The sequence below is a fragment of the Periplaneta americana genome, chromosome 8 (assembly GCF_040183065.1).
Source record: "Periplaneta americana isolate PAMFEO1 chromosome 8, P.americana_PAMFEO1_priV1, whole genome shotgun sequence".
Lineage (NCBI taxonomy): Eukaryota > Metazoa > Arthropoda > Insecta > Blattodea > Blattidae > Periplaneta > Periplaneta americana.
The window spans coordinates 23462645-23490591 of NC_091124.1; the positions used below are offsets into that span (position 1 = coordinate 23462645).

The 27947-nt window shown below is 34.6% G+C and overlaps 1 protein-coding gene across 1 annotated transcript in view; it reads right to left on the reverse strand.

Moving 5' to 3' along the window:
- Positions 1-2108: 2108 nt before the first annotated feature.
- LOC138704383 (farnesyl pyrophosphate synthase-like) overlaps positions 2109-27947 on the reverse strand; it is a 46688-nt gene continuing 20849 nt past the window's right edge. The window contains exons 4-8 of the mRNA XM_069832212.1: positions 27075-27278; positions 23336-23506; positions 11296-11373; positions 7391-7525; positions 2109-2389 (exon numbers count right to left, since the gene is read on the reverse strand). Coding sequence (XP_069688313.1) covers positions 2210-2389; positions 7391-7525; positions 11296-11373; positions 23336-23506; positions 27075-27278 — 768 coding nt within the window. The 3' untranslated portion in view covers positions 2109-2209. The remainder of the gene's footprint in view (positions 2390-7390; positions 7526-11295; positions 11374-23335; positions 23507-27074; positions 27279-27947) is intronic.

Here is a 27947-nt window from a genome sequence, read left to right on the forward strand (position 1 = left end):
GTTCTCTGAACATTTAATGAAAATTAGGTTATAGAGTTTGTGCGAGATCGTGCGCATTTGCTTGGTTTCCGCACAAAACCAATCCGCGGAAAGTCTAAAATTCCACATTCAGTATTCCCAAGGTAACACACATAACAATTTCCCTCTTCTAAGTGGCATATTGATTTTACTGCTTTAGGCTTTTAACATATTAATTTTAGAGACGTTAAATATAGTAATAATTATAAATTGGAAACTTACCACTGCAATTTCACCTAAATTGCACTGTTAATTATTGTTTTTAAATATTTGCAAAAATTAAGTAAACTCTACAACTCCACTAAAGTTACTGCATTCATGATGCAAGTAACATTAAGGAAGCCGTGAAAAAATCAACAAGACCGGCAAAATTAAACTTGCCGATGTTATTACTGCAATATGTTATATAAATTATATTGTTAAAATACTAAAAATGAAAAATAAATCATTACATAACTTTACCGTTTGTTTTAAGTTCGCATTTATAGACTGGGGGAAAAAAAAGGCAGACGTATATCACGGCCTGCTGGAGTATAGTAAACACAGAAAACATTTTAAAGCAACACATGTGTGGAATAGATATTTTTCTTTTTCAAATTTGCCGTCATTGAACAGAAACCAAGATGGAGATTTCATTGCAGCTAATTAGAAATTCTTCTTTCAGGTATGTAATAAACGATCTTCGCACAAAATAATGTACGATACACGAGCAGTATGTTTTCTTTCAATTCTCGGAAATTAAAGAAGCTCAACTATGTTTCGCTTTTTCAAACTTTTCCTCGAACATGAAAACGTCAACATACCGCTGTTGTAACGCATATTACTAATATTTTCAATTTTCCGAGATTTTGTTTAACGTGAAATCATCAGTGTTCATTCTCTGTTCCCTAACACAGTTTAAACACAATAATTGAACGGTATATGCTGTGTATTTTTAGGTGTCTAGAAACAATGTACTATACAATGAGGGACATAATAGTTAAGGGATTCGAGTTTTTTCTAATTCAAAGAATGCCACACTACGAGTCGAAACTTTTCAATAATATGTTGAGCAGGTATTCACTTCAATTTCGGTTTTCTGTTTAAATAATACGTAGGCTATCTATGATGAAAAGAAATTAAAACTATAGGGCCGTATTCATAGACATTCTTAGCGCGGGCTTCCGGTGGATGATCAGCGAACTAATGTTTTTCGTATTCATAAACCAGTGTTAGCGGTATGATAAGATATAAATCCTGTACAAGTAACCAGTCGATAGCCGGGGCTAGTTTAACACGCTCGTAGCGCGGGCTAGCGAAATGTCTATGCATAGCACTCAAAGTCTCTTATGAACCCCGATACAGATTTTGAAACATTTTCGCTCCCTCAACAGATTTTGTCCCTCCCTGTTCATGAAAACTACGCCCATGATTAGAAGACATTGTGAAACGGTGAAACACTCTGACCAACACAATGATAATGGCAGTCTGCCACTGCTCTTTGTTTGCGCATAAACATTGAGTACAGTACAGGTGGAGATGGGTGAGGCGAAACGCGCTCATTACGTACTGGCTTCGGTTCCGTTCAGGGGCTTACTCGCGAGTAGGCTTTTGGAGACGTCTGAAGTAGGACATCCTTTGAATGGAATACAAGTAAATTTGCTGAAAAGGCTAAAACACGTATTGGATTGTAAAACAAATAAAATATATATGTATATAATTAAGGATGCATGAACTACCCAAGGCAATAGTGGTGACGAAGTCCCCACTACATCTTGTCTAATTTCGGAGACGTATCATGGATTCCGCACTGACAAAATTTACCAACATATTTCTTCTTCCTTTGGGATTATTTGAAGAAAAGTTGTATAAAAATCTACCTCCCATCATCCACGATTTGAAGTTTTATATTTCAGCTACAATTCCAGTGAAGTCTTCAAATTGTAGTGGAATGTCACGAAACGCCTCTAAATAACCATATAACATATTACTACCTCGGAAAGTTTCTTTTATGTAGGCCAAAGTAATAAATACTTGCTTTGCAGTGAAGATAATCCATTTTAAATTGTTACTCCTTTAATTGTTTTTCCGTGTCCTACTGTACACGTCATTCAAACTGGTGGTACCACACCGACATCATTAATAGACTCGTTTACATAGTAACATAAATAATAAGGTACTTCCACAACTACTGTTTTTACTTTCTTTTTGTTCACATGAAATAGTTGTGGAAAAGCTCTGGTGGTATATCATTTGAAAGTTGATCAATGAGGTTGTACAAGACTTTGTATGTGTCTTGCAGAAAAGTGGCATATGCAGTACGTAAATCAAGTTCATCGTAAACGTCCTTCACTTTTTCGACTTTATCTGGATCATGGCATCCGTAGGAATCCTGAAAAAAGAAGTAAGAAGATGGATATTAGTACACTCCGAAATTAAGACAGCGTAGCGATAACATGGCTTAAGGGGAATTGGACGTTATCGCATGCAAAGTAATGGTAAAAATAGCCTATCTTCAAGCAGTCATAAATGTAATACTATTTATCACAGCTATTTCACTTTTTTAGTGATATATGTATACACATTAAACTTTAAAATGGAAAAAGAATGGTTAATCTAGTGTAAATCTTACCCTTAAATTAATTTTTGAATTTAAACATATGTTTTATATAAATTCACTACATACCTGTGATTAGGTACACTCTATTCACCTACCATAGCACACATTGAATTAAAATTTTGGCCACTTACTGCTAACAGATACTAAAACATACCCTACTAAAATTATTAAAATATCTGTAATATTATGGGCATAGGGCTTATACTAATCTTCAATTTTTTTTTTAATTTATTGACGGTGATGATTACTATAAGCCCTATGCCCATAATATTACAGATATATGAATAATTTTAGTATGGTATGTTTTAGTATCTATTAGCAGTAAGTGGTCAAATTTTCAATTCTATATGTTTTATAATAAGTGAATAGAGTGTACCTAATCACAGACATGTAGTGAATTTATAAAAAAAATTGTGCTTAATTAAAAAAATTAATTTAAAGATACACATTTACTCTAGAGTCACCATTCTTTTTCATTTTAAAGCTTAATATGTATACACACATAGCTAACAAAAATGAAAAACCACTGATAAATAGTAGACTATTATATTTATGACTGCTAGAAGATAGGCTATTTTTACCATTATTTTGCATGCGATAATGACCAACTCCCCTTAATACAGAGTGAGCCAGCACTTTCTCCGCACTAGTGGAATAAGCGAGAACGCGCTAGATATGGAGAATGGAGTGGTACCACTGGCTGAGCTAGTGGAACATACGAGAGCGCGCTAGGTACGAAGAATGAATATAAAATCATTATGAAGCGACAAATCCTAAATATGGCAATAATACATAAATAATATTGAAATTCCAAAATACTTACCTACTCTACAGAAGATTTTGAAAATTTGTCCATTTACTTGAAGACATAGGTCTACCCACTTCACCTTATTTTCAAAAACCTTGTTCAAAGTTTACTTCGTCACTGAATTAAAAAAGTTTGTTATTACATGTTTTAATTCATCGATCGTGGTAGGATTGAACTGGTACACTTTAGATTTAGCTGCTCTCCAGAAGAAATAATCAAGACGCGTTAGTTCGGAGGATCTCAGCTGGCACAATTATTATTCCGCGAAAGTCTCTTCTAAAAATTGCAGAGATCGTTTAGATGTATGAGCTGTGACACCATGTTATCGAAAAAAACAGCTATTTAATTAAGTTTCATTTAAATATCCAGTAAAAGGGAACAACATGTCTGAGCAATAAACTTCAGAGTTTACTTTGTCTTTAAATATTGTCCTATAGGCCTAATGCGTGCTCATGATATGGTACATCATACCCCAATTTTCTGGGAGTGCAATGGTGTTTCATGTATTGCATAATGGTTTCCGTAGGACCAGATCCATGTATTCTCGGAATTTACGTAACCTGAAAGATAAAACCAAACTTCGTTTGTAAAGAATTTCCTGTCTAACACGTCAACACCATGACAAATAAATCTTTGAAACTAAACACAATAATTTAGTCTTTTCTCATTATCTTTGGGTTTTAGTTCATGCAGATACCTTGTAAGGCTGTAAGCCTTGTTCATCTTTTAATGCTCTACACGCACTGGAATAAGACATGTCAGTTTGCTGTGCCAATTTTCTAACCAATTTGTTAAGGTTTTTTTAGCATTCGATTAGAAATCTCTAACGGTTTTTCTTCCGTTAAAACTGTGGGTCTGCCACACAGTGGAGCATCTTGCATGGAGCCTGTCTGGCGAAATTTATTTACCAGATCGCGCAATGTATCCTGATGAGGTAAATTAGACTTTGAGAAACGTTCTCTAATTTCTGTTTCACTTTTTTTAGTGTATTTATCACCTTCACGAAACACATATACCACTAAAAAGCTAATCCTTTGAATGAAAACCTTTTACGGAATGAATGCACCTGCTGGCTGTTGAATTTGTGTATAACCTTGGCGAAGACACGCCGGTATTGTTTGCATGGCTACCCGCTAAGGCAAGAGAGAAATACCAACGTACAGTTAAGTGTGTCTGCCACTGCGGAGAAAGTTCTGACTCTCTCTGTACCTTTAGTCTTGTGAAGACATTTAGAAACTACTCTATTGTGCAGGAACAAACTTTAACGTTATGCAAACGAATCATATAGTTGAAAAACAGAATAATTAGGCCTATAGTCTAGGCATGGGCAATATGTTCTTGCGCAGAAACTATTTATACCGAAGGGCTCGTGAAATTATGCTAATAAGATGAAACCACGAGTGCAATTTAATGAGATTATTCAACAAATAAAATTAAATAACTAGCAAAACTGAATTACTTACGTAAATTATAAATTTATTATAAACACTCAGCAATAACACGTTATTGTGTTTCCTTGTAATGAAATTAAAAAACAAACTGCTATCTATCATGGCATAGTAAATAGGCTACCTAGTATTGCCAACTACTCAGAGCGGAAATACAGAAACAATAATAGTTAACCTCAAAAATAAGATATGCTGAAATAATACATTAACAGAATAAACACACGAAAACTTTTACAGATATTTATTTATTACTTGAAGTTACAGTTATTCAAAACGCAATTTTCAAAGTTAAATTTTGTTGGCATTTCTTGATTTTCTGTGATTGACACTGAAGTATTGTAAGACGCTTCCTCACAAAGCGTCTTATCAAGAAACAGAACCGTGATTGGTTGATTTTAAGGCTGTTCCGAAACATTATTGCCAATATCACAAAATCATCCTATAAGTAGAATTGTTTTCAGAAACGTTTGGTATTTTAAGTGACTATTTTTTATTAATGCATAATAATAAGTTCTATAGTTTGACAGACATGAACTTTAATGTTTTTCTTGGGTATTTTCTGGAAAAAGAATCTGAATTAGGCTTACCTAGTCATGTGGGACTCTCTGTAATTCATGACTGGTAACGATTATTTTATTCCTTAAGAAACTTCTACGTGAAAAAAGAGGAAGAGGACAATTAAATTTCTTTTTAATCTTCTAAACTACTTTAAATATATATATTTAAGCCAAGAAATTACAAAAACGTGAAACAAACAAAAATGAACAATTATATGGTTGGTACATTAAATTCCTCAAATTCCTTTCTTTTTTTTTCCTCGCTATTATTTATACTCGCTTTAACATCTTTGGTCATATCGCGAGTTAATCTTTGGTTGAAATCCGAAGGCCTGTGTACTATTGTTGAGACAGGTTCTATTGTTGTGAAGTAGATGGCGACTGTATATACATGACTGATTTGTAATGAATATGATTTCGGTGATGAATGAGGCCGGTGATATTCAGGGATGTTGTGGCCCGAACTTCGTGTCATTTGGCTTACGGTTGAAGAGAAACCATGAAAAACCTCAACCAGGAAATTCAACCCAACCGGGAATCGAACCCGAGCCCTTAAAATTCCTTTAATCCAATAAAGAAACGAAAGAAATTAAACTGAGCAATTTTTTGGTTTCTCACATGTCGTAGACTTGTGATCCTGCAATTCACTGTAACTTGTTGCCACAGTAAAATGTACATCAAGCACTGGACGTGTGGAGTTTTTGCACCATTTGAAAGGCCTATTTATATTACAACCGTATGAAAAACTGAATTTGAGAAAAAATGTGCCTTGTAGCAGTTCTGCAATTTACGATTAAAATATTCTATCTGTCCGTATTGTAGTCCTACTTCGAGGTCTAAATGAAGATCCTCCTGATAGACGTAGTGAATTCTAATTCTGTGTAATTTTAGTGATGTCCTAGGGGAAACAGTCCTGCAGATGTGAATCAGTTTAGCGTGATCGTGTTTTGTTCTTGAGGTATTTCATTAGTGAGAAAGTTTTTTTTTCTCGCATATATTGGTTATCCCTAATATTCAAAGAAACACTCCGCAAAGTTTGGAGTCTTTTTGTATCTTCTGTCCCTCTCAAAGGCTATGAATTTCTCCTTTCAAAACAAATATTTCAGCGCTATGCAGGACTGGAGATCTATCAATTGAAGTTCCTCACGAGCAGCCACGTTATTCTCTTGAATAATCTTGATTTCTCTGATTAAGTCCACACTGGATTGAAAGGAGTTATACAACATGAAATATTGCAAGGTCTATTAGGTCGCTAAAATATTATAATGGATATGTAGGAACATTATTTGTTCAGGCTGTACGACAAAGTTTGAATTGGAAAAAGGATCCCAGGTGCGTTCTTGCTCGCGAGCACAATTTTACTCGCATGAGGAAAGCACCAAATGTCATTAAAAGAGCACCAGGTTGAGAACGTCTGCTGTAGATGTTATCAGTTCGGAAGCTAGCGAATAGGGGCGTGGTTCCAAGTAGTTTTGGAGTAACAGTTGATGCATTCCTTTTGCATTCTTCAAAGGGCCGGTGAGGTGAGTCCCGTGTAATGCCATTGATTGGCTCCCTCTTTCGCTAGGTCTTACTCAGACGAGCTTTTCAGTGCGGGAAAATAATAAAAGATAAAGTTTCAAAATACATGATGTGTTGATGTGCAATATTCAATGTGAATTCGAAAACATACTCTTAGAGGGCATTTTGTGACACGATTTGTTTATAAGTTCAATAGATATCATTGTTCCATTGAAATGAAAGAGAGCACTTTGAGGGTCTAACGTATTTTAGTAAATAACATGTTATTTCGGTATTTTTACAATAAATTTTACCTTCATTGCCTTCACGTTTGTGTATGAATCCCGTTCACAATGATGGTGCATTTTTGTCAACTTACTTAAGAGTCATCCTGTGTTTTTAAAACTCACGTGAATGTTTTCTTCATTCATTTATTATATAAAATGATGTCTGTTCTTACCGCTAATACAGCTTTCTGTTCTGGAGTGGCTCGCTGCATTGCAGTTACTATGAACCAGGTACACTTTCGTGTTTCAATGTCGGTGCCGATCTTGCCGGAGATTGCCGGGTCTCCATAGCAATCTACGTAGTCGTCCTGTGGAAATAAATATTAGAATAATTTTTCAACATGAAAGTTGCTAGTTAGGCATATGATGACTCATTCACTTACATAATGTGCGTGTGAAGTGAAGAACTGAAAATATTTTGGCAGGTGATATTTGATGTCAAGATAATTCTAACCTAAGCAAGTATTAACTAAAAACCTGTTATATGTGTCTGTAATAATCAGTTTTCTATTAGCATCTTTCCAAAATGATTGACTTTCACTTAGACGTCTTCGGACATTGGCTTCGCCGTCAATTTTTTCTGCCGGGCGGCCTACCTCCTCCGGCTCATACAGCTGTTTGCAGTGAAGACGAAAATATTTAATTGTGGTTATTCAGATAATAATGAAAAAGAGTTAACCAATTCTGACAGTAATTCATTTCATAATAGCAGATTTCTCAGGACATGCTTGCGCTGCGACAAAAATAGACAAATCAAAGTATATTAAATATTTTTCTTTATAAAAAGTCAATTAATTGACGAGGGGTTAAATACACTCTAGAACAGCGGTCATCAGCACAGAGCACCCTGGGGCTAGCGTCACTTACCCGCGGAGGACACACTGCACTATGGTGCACTCGTAGCTGCTAGCGGGTACGAGTGCTGACGACCACTGCTCTAACGGCTTCAACAGCTGGGTACCGCGTTCTAAGGAGTGCAGTGACAACAAGAAATGTAAACATAACACAATTGCTTTTAATTATGGCATTGGAAATTTGATTTCTTTTATGTACGTTTACCGACTACTACTTTAAAAATTGAAGTAGAAGGTAACTATTTATAACTTGCTGAAGAAAATGCTCATAGTAGGAGAAATGCAGATTTTTAAAATCATTAATTAAGAATGTATAATGTAAAATAAGCTTTTCTTACTGGCTGTTTATCGAATATTTGATTAGTCGTAAAAGTAAGTCGAAGAGTTTAAAAATAATATATTTTGTATACTAACATTATAAAGTCTTTATCGTCAGCGAAAATCGTGCATAATATATACGGCATTATCGTACAAGTGTCGTAAAAATATTACCATGCAAACTATAACACCATGGCTTCTGTTAAGAAGGCATAACTTGTATCATACAGTTAATATTACGAAACGATTTGCCAGTGCTATAATACACTCAGGGACAAAAAAACCGGACACTTCTATATTTGCTTGTATTTTGTTGCCAATTATTTCAAAATGAAACAAAACCCATTTAATCAAAATAATGTTTCATTTAGCACCTTATACGACAACATTTAAAAAAAAAATCTCTGATGAGAAAATTTACAAAAAAAAAAAATATAAATGGCGTATAACTATGGCATCGTTTGGTCTAACTGTTTTTTTCATTTTATGGTGCCTAAAACTTTAAAAACTCTTTTTAGTAACGGGTATTACCCCCTCTGGCTTGAATAACTACATCCATACGTGTTGGCATGCTCTCAATTTGGTTAGCAATGTCTTCTTGAGGAATAAGTTCCCATTCTTCGCCAAATGCTCGCCTCAACTCTTGTAACGATTCTGGTCTCGGTCGTCTATGCTTAACACGCCGTCCCAGCATGTCCCATACGTGTTCAATTTGGTTCATGTCTGGACTCCTTGCTGGCCATGGGAGAACATGGATTCCCACTTCTTGGAGATAATCTCCGAAAACATGGGCAATATGCGGCCGTGCATTATCATGCATTAAAACAAAATTATCGCCTACAATTTGGCCAAATGGCACAACATGATCAGCCAAACATTCATTTATATACCTATCAGCTGTTAGTCTTCCATTTTCAACAAAAAACCAACTCTGTACGAGCATCCGTACACACTCCTGCCCAAACCATCACTCCACCACCTCCATAAGGCACATTTTCGGAAATGCAAACACTGTGAAAATCATTCTCCCCTCCTTCTCCAAACTCTTTCACGTCCATCTGGTGAGCACAGATTGAAACGGGACTCATCGGTGAACAGAATACAGCTCCACTGTCCATTTCTCCAATCCCTGTGATCATTTGCAAAACGCAGTCGTTCAACTCGATGCATCCTGAGAAGTCTGGGACCAGTAGCAGAGTCTACTTGATATCAGTCCACTTGCTTTCAACCTTCTTCTAACTGTTTTGGCCGAAATTGGGCGTCCATGAATGTTAACAAATTGCTGGGCTACACTAGTAGCTGGCAGGTTGCGCTCCCATATACCTGTCTTCATTTGGATTGGACGACCCGAACCTGGTCTTCTGGTATATTCTAGGGTCTCTCTATACCGTTTTATGGCATCATGGGTTGTGCTTCTAGCCATATTTATAACATTTGCAATGTAACATACACTGCGTCCATCATCGTAAAGGGCTACAGCTCGAGCCACATCTTCAGGTAGCATCTTGTTTTAAGACAAATGTTACAACCCCACTTAAACTCAGAAAATGTAAAAATAAAGAAATAACGAATGATAACGATAATGAAGCAAAAAATGGTTGAGACAAAATTGTTATAGCTGAGACTCCGAAAGCAAAATTGGAATATTTGGTTGTAATGGCTTACTTATAAAACAAAAAACAATCAAGAATGTATACACGTCTCCATAACAACAGATGGCTACCATAATATTGTATGAGAAGATAATGTTTTGCAAAATACCAGCAAATATTAAAGTGTCCGGTTTTTTTTTGGTCCCTGAGTGTATTTAATGTATCATTGTTGTCATAGCAACCTTTTCTTCATAGACTTACACTAAACTACTCATCATCACAAATCTGATATTATTCCTTAATTAATATTGTTTTATAGTGCTGTCGTACAAAAAAGGTATGAATCTCATTCCTAATGTTATTATTACATTATAAACTTCTTTCATAATATTACTATTTTAATTTTGTTGGTTACTGTAAAGTAAAATGAACATATCGTACTTTTATTTTCTCCTTTAGAGTTTTAATGTTTTAAAATTTTGATTTTCTGACGTAAAATATGCATCATTATTTTCTACGATCTCTAGAATAATAATTATTTGATTGAAATGAGAATTTAGAAATATTTCTTAATCTTTTCACTTTATTCTGGAATAAGCGTGTGTTATTGGCTGTTTTTTCTGAACATTGAATTAAATTTAGGTCGTAGAGTTTATTTTAAATTTTCCAAGACTTTGTTTTTCATGGAATGAACAATGTTCATTCTTCGTTCTCTAACACAGTTGGAGCAAGAGAATTAAACGGTATAGAGTCTATATTTTTGCTTAAGAGTTTAAAAATAATGTACATGGCAATGATCTTCAACAACCAGGTGAGGTGGTTGCTCAGAGCAAGACAACTTAATATGTACTGCCTGCCGGTTGCAACGTTGCAAGATCTCATAGTTATTGTATTTTAAAATGCGCGATTTTTCTGGAAAACAATTAAAAAATAGCAGAATGGTATTTGACTCTTTTGTTGCTCTTTACTCAAGGAATCGCAACACTAGAATTAATGACATTACTGCTCACTCTGTGTAGGTTTGCTTGTAAAATTCTGAATTCCACGTCCCAAAAATACCATGTCGTCATAACCGATTCCAGAAAATCTCTCGCTTTCGATAGACTGTTGGTACACAAATCTTTAAGGAAGAAGGAGACTCGGCTTCCTTTTTCCTTCTCCTCTTTCTATCTACTGTTTATAGTTTATAATATTGCTGTTATTGTAGAACTGTCATTATTGAAAACCTTTGGAAAACGATAATTGCGTTTAGGCCTATATAGACAGACAGGAGTAAAACTTTTATTAAAAGTTAATAATGAAATTATTACTTACATGAATTTGTACCAATTCACCGATCTTCAATAAAATGTCTTTACATTGACGAATTAATTCTTCGTTTTTCAGGCCTGTCTGAAGAAAATCACATAAAATTATAAATTGCTTAGTTAAAGTTACTATAGGTACATATTTTAGTAGCCACCGTTTAAAAAAAATGTGACACGAGAGTTGAGGAAACCCGTGCGATTACGTGCAAGTTCTATTCAGGAATTAGGGTAATGGAATTGAGGATAAATAAATACTATTTTCTGTAAAATTTAGTTGTGTGTAATGATCGCAATGAAATACGCTATGAATAACAGTCAATCATTCAATAATAATAGTAATAATAATAATAATAATAATAATAATAATAATAATAATAGTAATAATAATAATAATAATAATAATAATATTATTATTATTATTATTATTATTATTATTATTATTATTATTATTATTATTATTATTATTATTATAATCTAATAATTAAGACAGCAGGTACTTCAGAGAGAACAAGTAAAAAACTGATCTCCAGCCAGAGACAGTCACTTTTCTAAGTGGTTTCAAAATGTACCCACGTCATATTATATTGTATTCATATATTTATTGATGCTGTGAAGATAAAATTTTGGCAGGTCATGTATTATTTTGTTCTTTAAGCCCTCATGAGTACATAATATATAGCAAATTGTTTTCTAGTGCAAGATGGCGGATACGTTCGAAAACCGTATAGAAAGTGCTCTCAAAACTGTTGAAAACACAGCAGACAGCAGCAGTGGCTATCTAAAGAAAGAAAACAGAGAAGACTTATGTAAAGCGGTAAGTGAGATTAGGAAATGTTTTGTGGAAATGAAGGTAGTAGAGAAATAGGAAACGCTGCAAACACAGCAAGAGAAGGTTAAGAGTGTACAATCAGAAGGCTACCTACAGACAGAAGACAGATGGTTGATGAGAAAAGTAGCGCCATCTCCCGACTCAGAAGATCAACTAGTGAACGCGCACCAACACCTAGTGGCATCTGACGGCCAACCCGACAAATCGACATCGGCTTCGAGGGAGCAGTCGGCTGCAGCTGAACCGCGCGAGCAAGGTGGACGTACCGAACCGGCCAACGTCATCCCAGAGTCCGTGGATATACCAGAGTAGCGCAATCACCGAGTCGGCCGCCATTGTTATTCCTTTTCAACACGCGTGGGATAGGAATATTTAAAGGAAAACTCAGATTTCTTTAATTTGAAGGGCAAAAACTACTAAAGGATCTTCTTACATTTTAGAACATTATTGTCAGTCAACATACTAATGCATAAAAACTTCATTTAGTAATTATTACAGCATAAATACACATTTCAGTGTTCAATACACTCCTTCATAAACGTCACAGTTATAGGAATTATAGCAGCATGAACTTAATAAATTACAAGTAACAAATGAAAACAACAATGTTGCAAATAAAATAACAATAAATCTAAACATTTCGAACTGCATTCCTCGTGCAAACTCTCCGACTTCGGCATATAAGGGGACACTATACTGAAATTTCTCGAAGTTCATTAGTTTTAAGAGTTCACAACAGTGAAATCAATAACTACCATACTTACGAAGCTAGATTCACCAAATTTTGATAACTGGTATATCTGCTAAATATTGACAAGTGTACAAAATTGTATCCGCCTATGATACGTGGTTTGCATTTTATTAATTATTTTATTAAAATATTGAACCGCTTTATATAAGAAGTAGCTTGCACTACAATTGACATTATTCTTAAGTGACTTCCACTTATATGGCTCCTTACATACATGGAATCAAAGCTTACTGTAAGGTTTTGTTGTAAAATTAATAAGTAAATTACTAGAAGTTTTTATTATAAAAAATAATAAATTAATAGTCATAAAAATTCCTAGTAATTTACCCATTCGCTGTACAGAAAATTCCAATAGTAATGTTTGTTCCAATGTATATAAAGAATCTTATAAGTGAATATCAATGAAAAATAATGTAATTTGTGACGCAAGGGACTTTTTGCATTAAGCAATACACTATATAATTAAGTTATTAATAAAATACAAACCACTTATCATAGAGAGAGACGAAATTTTGTACATGTGTTATCAACCAGATATACTAGTGATAAAAATTTTGTGAGTTTAGCTTTAAAAATATGGAAGTTAGTAATTTCAGTATAATGTCCCCAAGGATGCACTGATGTGAGATTTTGTCATTTTTGGTAAAAAAAAATCGTTTCTTTGTTTTTATCTTTAAAAATTCATTTATGATCTAAAGATGCCCTCTGCCAATTTTCATGCCATACGACTGGTATATCAGCTGTTTAGGGTCACATTTTTAAAGGGCTGCCGGCTCTGACTGTTAATTTAAATTCTCCGTCCACGACCTCCACTCTGAATTCTGCGACCATTTTGAAATTACGCTATATTTCATACATTATTTATTATATTAGATTTCCGATTGAGCCAGTGTAGCTTCTCGACTTCTCGAAATATTTCTTCATAGAATCCAACAGGCGTTAGACCTACTTCAAAGGCTGCTTTCCTTTAAAAGATATTCAGTTACAAAGGATAGCAAAACTCTTGTCTAAAGGAAAATTCCACTTGTTGCTAGTAGCCATAACAACGTGTTTTCCATGCTTGGTTTTTGTTTGTGATACAAGAAATATTTGCAAGTTTCTAACAGTTTTATTGTTAGTGTTATAATAGTGTCTACAGTCCATAGTGATTTGTAAATAATATTCATCTATTATAGTGTTTTCATAAGATTAGATAATTTTTTTAGTCATCTTTATTTACTAGTGTAGGTTAGGTGTGCACAGCGTGGTAGTGTATATAAGGATAAGTTCTGTATATAATATGATAGTTCTATAAGTTTCAAAATGCCCAGAAAATAAAAAAGACAGGGACCTGCTTCACTATTATTATCCCAAACTTTTGAAGTCAATTTTCTCCACTTTAATTTTCTGTAAATTTTGCATTGCTAAAAATGCTACTCTTTCTACAGATTATGTACTACATGCATGATTTTTTGTAGAGGTTTTTGAATAATATGTTCTTAACAAAACTTACTATCAATATCATACATAACACTCATTTTTGTTGTTGTTGTTTAGTCAACTGTCCGAAGACAGGTTTGAACCTCATAAGTACCACCAATAAGGCATCACTCATGAGACAACTAGGCCAGGAGATAATGAGGTAGGGTGGCAAGTTTCTTTCCCCCTCCAATGCATACTTCGCCGATTAGCTACATATTCCACTAATCAGACTTCCTCTGACACATATTGTCAAGTGAGATGTACTGCCTGATTATATATATGCATATCACCCAGAAGAGGTATTTTTTAATATTAATTTTTGTACGCTCGAGTTGAATTTTTTTCTGTTTTTACACATTTAGTGCATTAAATGTTTTAAACTATTTTTTAGTAAAATAAAGAGGAAAATTGTATAGTAAGTTCCGTTTCTGATAGTCTGACACGTATGTAGACAAAAATTCTGGACAAAATAGTAGCAATTTTTGAAAACCTAAATTTACACAATTTTACAAATTAAAAGTACAAAATTTCATAGATCTGCCTAGAATAGTTTAGAAAATTGAAATTTCACATCAGTCTGACCTTAATAGGGTTTCTAGTTTCTATGGTATTTGTATTTTCCAATCGAGCCAAACAGTACTTACAATCTTGTCTCAAGAATGAATTCAGAACTTCACAAATATATTATGTAATTCTTGCGAATAGCAAATAGGATTAAATTCAGAAATGCTAGATTTGAAAGGGAGAAGATGGTAAAAATTTGACACTGATCCTAATTGGTACGTGATTTTCATTTTTTTATGTATAAATATCATTGCTGAAACAACTTAAATTCTAGATTAGTTTTATAAAAATATTTTGGGGCCCAAATTTTGAAAAAATAAATATCAAAATACAGACATTCATTAATCTCACAATGTATGCTCGCTTAGGTAGCGGATCGTTCCTTTTTATATTTATAGTTACTGCTCTTCTTTTTCCTTATTTCTTTCACCTTGTCACAGAGAAAACAAATGTGCGCTTTTTTCAGTTCCCTGTAAACAGTTCTGAACACAGCAGCACTGCATTTTTTCGCATTTAAATTACATTCCTTCCCTATACAACTGTATACTGCATAGCGCGCGCTGGACTAACAATGACGGATTAGTAGACATTTGCCGGCTCAAACGATTGCGGTACCCTGGATATCCACGGACTCTGCGTCATCCTACAGCCACCGTCTCCTAGCGGCAAAACTAGTCACTATATGGATTTCAACGAAATAGAAGAGAAAGTCACTACGAAAGTAACGAGAAAATCAACGAAGATGTCGGAAGCACTTACAAACAGTGTGCAAAACATGATAAAGAAGGAAATAGAATCCATACAACACCAAGCAATGAATCCACGGCAGAAACCCAGTAAAGCAGACTCAAATTCAAACCTCAATGCAGGAAACAGGGATCCACCGCCAAGTATAGGCGGGGCGGAACAAGTCGGTTTATTATACACGGACGAGGAAGACAACAGGGAAGCCGCCGTTACATTAGGCGGTAAAAATGACTCAGAGGAGGTCTCAGCAGCTCATGTGGTCGACATCCAAGATGAAGAAAATTGGACGCGCTACCATTCAAGGAGAAGACAGAGACAAGAAAAAGTCCCGATCATAGGTTCCAAAGAAGGAGGTGACAACGACCTAAGACCAGCAGACAGGACTGCGTGGCTGTACGTGGGCAAGGTGAAGCACGGAACGACCGAAGAATCAATCAGAAACTTCCTATTAAAAACAACATAAAAGAGGGCATAACCTGCGAAAAGCTAACTACAAAAGGAACCATGGAAGCCTTCAGGGTTGGCATTCCTTTTAAACACCTCAGCGAAGAAGAGAAGCCAGAGTTCTGGCCTGAAGGGATCCTCGTTAGAAGATACCTTTTTCGAGGCCACAGACGCACCGAAGGGGCTGCCTTCGAATAAGAACACCTTAAAACTGCTCCTATGGAACACTGAGGGACTCAGACACGTTCTGCAATACAGAGTGTTTTAAAAATACGGGGCATAATTTCAGGTATGTTTTTCCCACATGTAAACAATCAAAATAGTTCATTACAACATGTGTCCGGAAATACTTTTTTTCCGAGTTATGGCCTTCACAACATTGAAATTCACCGGAACGTTTTTCTTTCCGCAGGTCGTTGCCGTCAAAGGAGACATTAAGAGGGCACTCTGACAGTTGATTTCGAGGCGAAAGTTACATTCAGTGTTGTGTAGGCGTTAGACAGTGCGACATGTATTCAAATCAAGAGCTGGCAGAGATACACTTCATGTACGGTAAGGCGGACGGCAATGCTGCTCTGGCTCGTCGTTTGTACCAGGAGAGGTACCCACAGCGACAATGTCAAGTTCGGAAGACATTTGTACGTCTCCATTACCGTCTGTGCGAGTATGGAGAATTTAACTCTCCTGGTTTGGGAAGGGGACGACCAAGATCTACAACTCCAGAAGTACAGGAGGAGATTCTGGAGGCTGTGAACATGACTCCTTCTATCAGCACACGAAGGGTAGCGTTGCAAGTCAATGTTCCTCATACGTCTGTCTGGAGAATGTTGAAAGAGTAGGCTATCAATTGTATCCTTATCATTTGCAAAGTGTACAGGCCCTGTCACCAGCAGATTACCAGCTCTTGATTTGAATACATGTCGCACAGTCTAACGCCTACACAACACTGAATGTAACCTTCGCCTCGGAATGAACTGTCAGAGTGCCCTCTTAATGTCTCTTGCGGACCTGCGACCTGCGACCTGCAGAAAGAAAAACGTTCCGGTGAATTTGAATGTTGTGAAGGCCATAACTCGGAAATAAAGCATTTCCGGACACATGTTGTAATTAACTATTTTGATTGTCTACATGTGCGAAATACATACCTGAAATTATGCCCCTTATTTTTTAAACACCTTGTATTGTACAAGCGCAATGACGGACCGGAAGTGGACAGAGACGTGCCAGGACCAAAGACACGTGGTAACCAGACTCGCTATCCACGGCTTCCACCACAAGATATGTAGGACGCAAAGATTCCACCATCCAGACGACGACTGCATTTGCTCACTGTGCGACCGAAAGTGCGAACGCTATCACATAATAACGTGTGGAAAAAGAACAAAATCCATAAGAGATACAGTGACTAATGTGTGAAACAAGATCAACATATATAAAATACATACTTAATACTCTTTCGAGTGCTTCTTATATGTATTATTATTATTATTATTATTATTATTATTATTATTATTATTATTATTATTATTAAATCGTTTTCTACATCTATGCTTTGTTCAGTAATTTAAAATAGAACCCACATAATAATAGCTGAGTCCATTTATAATTTAAAAATATTTTGTTACTCTTCCAACTATGAAAACTGATTTGAAATGTAATCAGTGTAATGAATAGGTTTGCAAGAATCACTTAAAAAAACTCATCCGTGTAATGCGCAAGAATTGTTCAAAATAGCTTGGGTTTTTTTCAAATGAATTTTGTTTTTGAAGAAAAAATGAATATGATTGAAATGAAATAGGTGTATATAGTCAGTAAAGTGTAAGAAGTGTGAAAATAATATTGTGATCTTAAAATAAAACTTGAAAAAAAAAAAGAGCATTAAATTTGCCTTAAAAATAATGGGTCAAAAATGTACACAGTTAGAGAAATTTGAGAAAAAAATAGCGCAGTAAAGGACGTGTTCAGAGTTAACTTGTATAATGTATATAAGTACATGAGAGTACCAGATAAATGTTGTTGTTGATCCATCTTTTTGTGGGAAGTGCCAACCTTGGATTAACTTTCCATAGTTAGCATGTTGTGTACGCGTCTGTTTCGTGTCCTTGAGAAAAGACAACTGAATAACATACTGTAATTTAATATATAGTAAGCCCCAGTGGATTATAAATAAATAAATAAATAAATAAATAAATAAATAAATAAATAAATAAATAAATAAATAAATAAATAAATAAATGAGTAAATAAATAAGTAAATAAATAAGTAAGTAAATAAATAAATGAATAAGTAAATAAATAAGTAAATAAATAAGTAAGTAAATAAATAAATGAATGAATAAGTAAATAAATAAGTAAATAAATAAATGAATGAATAAGTAAATAAATAAGTAAATAAATAAGTAAATAAATAAATGAATAAGTAAATAAATAAATAAGTAAATAAATAAGTAAATAAATAAATAAGTAAATAAATTAAATAAATAAATAAATAAGTTAATATTGTCATACATTTTTACCAATTATATCTGAGTAATCCTGCAGTTTAACCTGCAAAGTTGACAACTCTGTTAGAGCGCGCAGTTATCAGTTCTGCACCTAGATGTCTTACCTATTCTCTATAGAGCTCACTGCACTTCAGAGTCCGTGGCAATCCTTTGTGCCGGCAAGTGCCGACAAATCGGCCATTATTCCAGCGTGCGCTATGAAGTATTTTATTTAAGGCCATCAGAGTAAGGCCACAGTCGTACAGAGAACGAATGTAATGTAAGTGCGAAAAAATGCTGTGCTGTTTTTCCGAACTGTTCACAGAGCACTCAAAAAAGCACCCATTTGTTTTGTCTGTCACATGATGAAAGAAATAAAGAAAAAAAGGAAGAAACGACTATAAATAAGAAAAGGTACGATCCATTGACTAAGCGAGCATACATTAATTGCGAGATTAATGAATAACTGCAGCCTGTTTTTTGTCAAAAATTTGGACCCCAAAATGTTTTTCTAAAATTTATGTCGAAATTAATTGTCGCAGCAATGATATTTCTATATAAAACAAATAAAAATTATGCGTCAATTAGGAAAAAATATGAAATTTCACCATCTCCTTTAACACCAACATTTCTGAATTCAGTTCTAATATTGCTATTCACGATAATTCATAATACTGTTGTTAAAGTTCTGAATTCATTCTTCAGAACAAGATTGTATTGCTTGGTTCGATTGGAAAATACAGAGAAGGCGTTAGAAATCCTGTTAAATCCGGAAGTCGAGGCGTGGGCACAAGAAATGCAGTTGGAAATATTTAGATTTATTATTTTTTATTTGCCACATTGTTGCTCCCAAGTTTATGTTGCCGTAATAGCTATGATTGTGATGAGTAGGAAGGAATGTATTGAACAATTAAATTAAGTATTTATGCTGTATTATTAATTTGTACATTATTATGTCGACAATGTTATAAAATATACGAAAATCCTTTTCAAGTGTTTGCCCTTAAAACTAAAGATATTTGAGTTTTACTTTACTTATTCCTACCACAAGCGTGTCGAAATAGAATAACAATGTCGGCCGACAAGCTGATTGCGCTCTCTACTACATGTACGGACTCTGCCATAATGACCAACTGTAGTAATAAAATAATGTAAGCTAAGTTTTTTGTAAATATAAAATTTCGTAGACATGTAGAGCCACAATATACAATTCATTTCATCACTTTTACTTAAATGTGAATCTAATACTTTCTATTCCATTTCGAAATACGAAGAATTCATACTTCACGTCTTTAAGTTGGCAGCTTATTATAGCTGCTAACAAAACGTAAATTTTTAGAGTCAGTTTTGTATAATACAATTAAACTGAAATCAATTAAGCTAAACTTAGATTTTTTTGATTGTACGTATAAACACTAATCCAAGATAACTTCCGATTTAATATATTTTATGTTTTTTCATTTTAGTTTAATATCCTATTGTAGGACTTAAAATCCAGTACCTTTAGGGAAGAGGACACATTCTATGGCCTACACACACTAGACACCAACACATACGTGGATCACCGCTGGTCTGGAGTCAGCAGAGCGTAGGGGGGTTTCACAGACACACAGAACAAAACATTAGCGAAGAACATCCATCCGTGCCCGGGGCGTGATTCGAAACCACGAACATTCGAACCGCACCGTCTAAGGGGAGTGCGCCATAGGGTAAACAAGGGTGAAACGGGTCACCAGATGAAAACACCGCTCTGTAAGCCAAAGAGCAAAGATTGTGCGCTAGCTAGCTTTGAATTTGGGAACTTGTTCAATGCAGAAAGGCGGGAAAGCAATATAACTATTGTTTTCGTTGCGGTATTTGAGGTAGAACATTGCTATTGTAACGATAAGAAGCAATATTTTATTTAGTTTCTTGAATTGTAGTGTTTATATAATCTGCGTTTTACCAGTTATTATTGTGATTCTTATATGATTTAATAATTAAGTTGAAAGTGGACTCTTAAATGATAGGTTACCCATATGTTGTGCTTCTAAGACCAATGATTATGGCAAACCTTACGATGCAAAATATTACTGCTCTTTGGGTGATTCGGGTCACTATTTTAAGGGTGAAAAGGGCCAGAATATTTTTAATTGATTTCACTGAAATATGGTTGATATTTGTCCTAAATGGGGAAATACAGAAGGAAGACGCAGTCTTCATGATTGGAGGAGTGTATGTAGAGGGCAATAAAAGCTTATCGTGAAGCACGAAGGTCTTCAATGTACCACATTACTGCCTACAAAGACGTCTGGAAAATGAGGTCAACCAACAGGTAAAGAATAGGGGAGGACAAACCGTGTTCTCAGTTGACCAATAAAAGCAATTTGCAAATAGAATACTTAGGCCTAAACTTTCAGCTTGTGGATTTGAACTGAATGTTCGATGTTCAAAAAGGTGCCCATCATCATCATCATCATCATTATGAGATGAATCATCAGGTGAATATGACACTGGATGTGGTTTTTGCAATGTTAGAGTGATCCTGTTTCTTTAAAGCTCGGAAACTGGGTACAATGCATGGGAAAGGGGAATGAGTGGTACCATGAAAATTGTGTTAGAGCTGAGAGTAAGAAGAGATTTATTTGTGGAAGATGTTCATTGAATAATTCAAACAGGACATTTGTTGCTTGTGATGAGTAATTAGTATTAAATATACAAGATGAGCCATAAGTATGTTTGGAAAACGTATGAGCGTGCTCCTAGATAAAAAATAAGAACAATTCCTTATATGAAAATTTGACGGAAATAGTGATTTTCGTTTTCATAAGCATCTGATCATATTGTGTTGTTTTTGTTTTGATTTTGTACGAGTGTTTGTTTAAAAACAACCCAGATACAATACAGTAATAGGCCTACATTGTTTTTTGTTTTGATTGGGTGAGGTGGTCCAGTGCCTTGGCCACCCAGATCACCCGACTTAACCCTATTAGATTTTTACCTTTGAGGTCACTTGAAGGCTGTCGTCTATTCAACACCAGTAAATAATGCAGAAGAGCTATTGCACCGTGTTGAAAATGAATGCAAATTTTATTGATCCGTGATGACAACATGGTGTTTGAGCGAACTCGCCAGTCGTGTGTATCTCGTGCTCAAGCATGTGAAACAATGGAGTGGGACATACTGAGCGTCTTTTGTAAACGTTAAATGACAAGTTTCCTAACATGTACTTGTGACACAACGAAAAAGAACAAAAAGAAAGCATGACTATTTCTCCGATAAATAAGCATTTTCCGTCAAATATTCATGTAAGGAATTGTTCTTATTTTAGATCCAGGAGCACGCTCACGCGTTTTCCAAACATACCTATGACTCACTCTGTATAATTTATGTGGATCTGAATCTTCATAAGTATTTTAAATCGTAAAAGTTTACGAATAAAAATGAAAAGTATGAATGTTTCCATTCGCCCTTCTTGATGATCCTATTCACCCTGACTGCTTAGGGTGAAAAGGGTCATGCAGTACTTTGTTTAATTTCTAAATATGCTAATTGTTGCAGAGTTAATTCTAATATAGACATTTAAACGTGTAGCTAAAACTTCAATCTTTCTGAAGAAGTATCACACTGTAGGTTTGATGTTAAGTTATGTGAGTTATTAGAGTAAATATGAATTTTGACCCTATTCACCCTTGCTTACCCTAGACCACGTAGCCACCGACAATGCCGTATTTATAGGTCAAATTAACTGACGATATCTTTGGAATTCTAGATAGTTGAACATAGTTTATCAGAACGTAGATAATTCTTCATAAAAGTAATAAATAATTCTCCTTCAAGTAAAATAGTGAGTGAAATTTATTTCAATTTACATCTTGATTACACACTTTCAACAATTTTATCACTTAAGGATTAGTAAATTTATTATTTAAATAACTTTCTTGTGTTAATTTGAAACAATACCCGTGATTTATATCAGTTAAAGACTCGTTAACTAATCATTAACTTGATACAAGTCTTCAAAAAGAATATATAATGGCGCAGTAAATATCTTACCTTTGCACAACAGTACTGTACTCTCTAATGAAATTAATTACTAAGGATTAAAGAAATTTAATCTCTCTATTTATAGCTTTTAAGAATATTAGTTTAAAATTAACTTAAAGCCTTTTAAGAGATATTAATCATATTAGTGCGCATAGAATTAAACATTGTATGGAGATCGATGATAAAATTATTCTAATTGGGATCATTCTCTAATATACAACACAACTGTCCTACTCCGATGAAATTTACACTCGCGATTGGCTGCAGGCGGGAAGAACGCCACGCTTTCATGGAGGAGAATGCCGGCGATTGCAAGGCACTCGGGCCGCCAACCAGCCGAGAAATGTTTCGGGATTTTTAAACTGACCGCACTATACTTGGAACACCGTTAAGGGGTAAATACCAAAAATTTTCTTACAACTCAGCATATATCTGTGGATGTATTATGTTAAAATATATACAGTATATATACGATAGTATAATAGTAACTAACTTGTATGTTTTTCATATTTAAGTTGAAACATTACTAACATCGACATACATCTTGAAAGTATACAAGATATTTAAATATTTCATTTCTAGTGTTTTAAATGTATTCCAAATATGGTAATGTGACGAACAAATTTCACTCACACATAGTTAAATGAATAAAAGCAGGGAAATCTCTATTATTAATAAGCGTGACGTTATTAGCATATTATTTAAAAATGAAATTACAGAAATAAGTTGATGATAGTACTTACCATATAAGTAGCGAGGGTAAATGGAAAACAACATGTATAAGAGCTTGTTTTGTATTTAACAATGGTACGATAGCGCTCCATTGTGTATGTGTTTAAATCGGGAACTCTTCTTTCTCCTTTCTTTGCGACATTGTCGTCTAACAGTTGACCGAGAGAAAGTTTGAACATAGTCTGAAAAATTATGAATATAAATTACATATATATGGCAAGTGAACTATGTGCAATCCGACAATTTTTGCCAAGACTAGACCAAAAATTATGACTAAGAATATTTTATTTCAGGGACATTTTCACAAAACTTAACATCTACAAAATTTTTAATTTTCTAATATTGGTGTATCCATAATATGTTTAAGCACCCGATGAATTCATTGACGTGGCCGAAATTTAGCTAAACTTAATAACTACCGCCGTAAAATGTCGATAAATTGCTAGAGTTTTCACAAAACTTAACATCTACTGCCAATTTGTTTTAACACAACATCTAGATGGCATTTCATTTGGGGTTAATCTTCTTCAATTGAATTTACCTGTTTCTCAGTTAATAATGGTATATTGTTTGTTGTGTGGTCAACTGTCCGAAGACAGGTCTGAACCTCACAAACAACAAGAAGGCACCACTTATGAGGCAACTAGGCCAGGAGTTAATGGGATAGGATGGCCAGTTCCTATCCCCTCTGCATTGCATACATCGCCAACTAGCTACATATACAGAATTTTAAATTGAAAATATTAGTAAAACATTTGAAAGTGGTGAAAAGTTTTTTAGATGTTGACTTTTGTTTAAATTTGTTACTTTCAGGGTATATTTAGGAATGGTGCTTATAAAATAATATGTATAATATCATAATCTATTTCTATTAATCTCTTTTCAGAAAATATTTATTACCTGTTAAAATACTGTGCTTCAATTTGGAGTTAATTAAAAGAAATGTCTACTGAATAGTTTGATTTCTGTAGATGTTAAGTTTTGTAAAAACTCTCCTCATTTATTTAGTATTATACACAAATCTGTGAGCACCATAATGTGTCTTGATTTTAGTCAATTGTACGCAATAAAATAGCCTTTAAAGTATATGAGCATATGATTACAAACATAAATTAATACTTATACAACTAAGATTTCAAAAATCATCAATGTGACAAATAGACTTTCCATTTAGCTAACCAGAAGTTAATTTTTCGAAGACCATTCCTGTCTAAGTGAAATATTATTGAGAAAATTTGGTGTATACATTATACGATATAAATTCATAATTCTGCATTGATTTGTTTAGTCTGAATTTGGGTATATTACATAGATCTTGTCTTGTGTTATAATTAGGCTAGTTATGTTTGGGACCAATAGGGTGCGTTACGGTGGTTTCAAGTTTACAATCCGTTCACCAATGAGTAAGCTCTAGCATGCGTAAACATTGTATGAGATGAATTCTCCGTTTGCCAGTCACTACCGTAGCATGCGTAAACAGTATAGCCTACCTGCTGAATAATAACGTCGAAGTTTAAATATTCTCAGACGCATATTTTTGCAGCAAAATATGGTGAGTGTGTTGAAGTGAATGGCGGGAAAATTACAAGTAAATTATGTAATACAGACATACGAGGTAACAAGCGATATTATATACAGAGGAATTGTTTTCGTAATAATCGGAGAAGATTCACTTTTAAGGCACTGAAGATGTATGTTGTATGTATGTATTTATTTACACTGCAAGTGGGCAAGCACCCGGTGGCAGTGGTATATACAATATTAACAATACACAGTTAATGTTGTACATTATAATTGAAGAGTCCACTGCAAGAGTGATGGATGTCACTTTCTTGTCGAAAATGAACCAAGACTGTCAATGCATAGCTTAAGACATATAGAATGTACTTAGAGAGTTATATGGGATTAACACTGATAGTCATTGTCCAGTAATGATCGGAAAATCACAGTTAAGCTTTGGGCGCTGAGCATTTCAAACTTTCAATTGCTTCTCCTGCAAAATGTATTCCAAATGACATCCATCATTCTTCCAGTGGACTCTTCAATTGTACGAATCCTGAAGGAAAAATAGAGAACTCAAACCCGCAAATAATTGTATGATAACTCTTCTGCACATAACGAAATGTACGTAAAAATATATCTTTTAATGCTATGTAGCTTTTGGTTAGTTTTAGAGCTGTCCCGATTTGTATGTGTTCACATTGTTATTCGTGTAATCGATCGTAGAACCAAGTCAATGTCTTCGTACTAGCTATGTACCATGCCGCTGTAGTCCACATCTGTGGAGTAACGGTCAGCGCGTCTGGCCGCGAAACCAGGTGGCCCGGGTTCGAATCCCGGAAGGGGCAGGTTACCTGGTTGAGGTTTTTTCCGGGGTTTTCCTTCAACCCAATACGAGCAAATGCTGGGTAACTTTCGGTGCTGGACCCCGGACTCATTTCTCCGGCATTATCACCTTCATTTCATTCAGCGTCGTAAAATAACCCAATAAAAAAAAACATGCCGCTGTCAACATTTGTAATCGGTACCCAACTTTACAAGCCTAGTTATAAGTATGTACAGTCTCACACACAAGAAATGACCCCTCTCCTGTAACGTGAATTTAAGTCCACATCGGGCAGAGCCTGGTTATAAAAAGGACTAAACAAGGGATATTTATTTTGCGCCCAATTTACCCCTTGAATATAGCCTATCTGTGTTATAGATTATTTATTTAACACTTGATCTACCTACAGACAGGAAAAGCAACAAACGAAACAAAATAAAAAGAGAGCGGAGTCTTGCATAAGAAATTCGTTCACGAGTAAACCTAAGCTCTTACAAAATCAACCGAAGGGGACTTAGCGTATGGTAACCGGTATTTTTTGTCTAAGAAGAAATAATTATTGTTATCTTTAAATAATAATAGCATTTCGAAAAGATATATACAAGTTAGTCAAGATTCTTTTAAATATGAAAATGGACTTGCAGTGTTCATGAGGTGAACGGTTATTACTCTGAAGTCTTTCTTTTGTAATATAAATGTTGTAAGCCTACTATTATTCCAAATTAATATTCTATATTTAATAATGGATTGTAAATACGCAAATAAACCGACTTAACATAAATGTTTGCTGAATATGTTCTTAAATTTCTTAATAATTACAGTATTCTAAACGATCTTGTAATTAAGTAATTCACATGAACTTCCCAAGGATAATTAGTGTGTTCCCATGTCGTAAATTTGATTATATTCCAGTCCACAGCTGTGGAGTAACGGTCAGCGCGTCTGGCCGCGAAACCATGTGGCAAGTTATCTGGTTGAGTTTTTCTCTGGGGTTTTCCCTCAACCCAATACGAGCAAATGCTGGGTAACTTTCGGTGCTGGACCCCGGATTCATTTCACCGGAATTATCACCTTCATTTCATTCAGACGCTAAATAACCTGAGATGTTGATACAGCGTCGTAAAATAACGCAATAAAATAAAAAATAAAAAGATTATATTCCATATTTCTTAGAAAATAATATGCAAGATTGAGAAAATATGCGACTCGGAAAGTGCCTCGATGTTAACTAAAGGAATTGCATGCCAGTGAACTTTTTCTCGTTCTGTGTATTCAGAATATTATATGCAAAATATGTTTTATGCATATATTCTATCTCTATTAATCAGTATTCAAATTGGAAGGTGAAACTAATATTCATAAAAGTCTAGCATATTGTTTAATTAAACTTTCATTCTAATAGGCTATATGTAATTGTAACTTACGTCACGGAACAGTTTAACCGTGTCCAAATAATACGGTTTATCGCTAACGTATTTTTCCAATACTTGATATACTGCACACTGAACAAGCACTGCATCATTTGCAGCAGCCACTCCAATGTTGTTAACATGGTGCCAACATGGTCGACTTCTCCTCAGTATAGAACCATCTATTAGATCGTCTAAGATTATGATACTTGCTTCCAGCTGTAAGTAGACACCAGATACAACCAAAAAAGTTAATGGTGTGATTATATTTAATAGGAACTTATGAAAAAATTTTTGATTTGATATGAAGAATATCTTTAGCCTTATTAATTATACATTATTTCGTATTTCATTTGAAGTGTTTTAAAATTCAAAAGCAATAAAATGCTTATAAATAAAAAAAAATCACCATTTTACTTTATTTTCTACGTAAAGTTACGCTGTTTTAAAATGTACGAGTTAAGAATTCTATCGTTTTGAAGTGAAGATTCAGACACTAAAAAATAGAATAGCGTATAAGAAATGACGTCGAAGTGTAAGTGAAAATGTCGTTCCCTGTGGGGTAGGGGTAAAGAGCTTTCCTCTAGACCCAAGGGATGCAAATCTTAAAAAACCTGGAAATTGCTCTGACCTCCGAAGGTAGTTTTTTCTCTCTGAACACTATCTAATAACCACCAGATTTAGTGGGAATTATAATATAACGGATTTCTTTTATTTAAATAGAGAGTTTTCGCACCCTACTGATACGCTAAACGGTTAAAACTATTTGACGTCATTGATAAAAGAGCCAGAGCCATTCACCTCATGTTATTTCAATAGCGGACCTGCTATCTCTAGAGATATAACATGGAGGTGAACGAAGTTTACCCTACTCCTAATCCGGTGTTA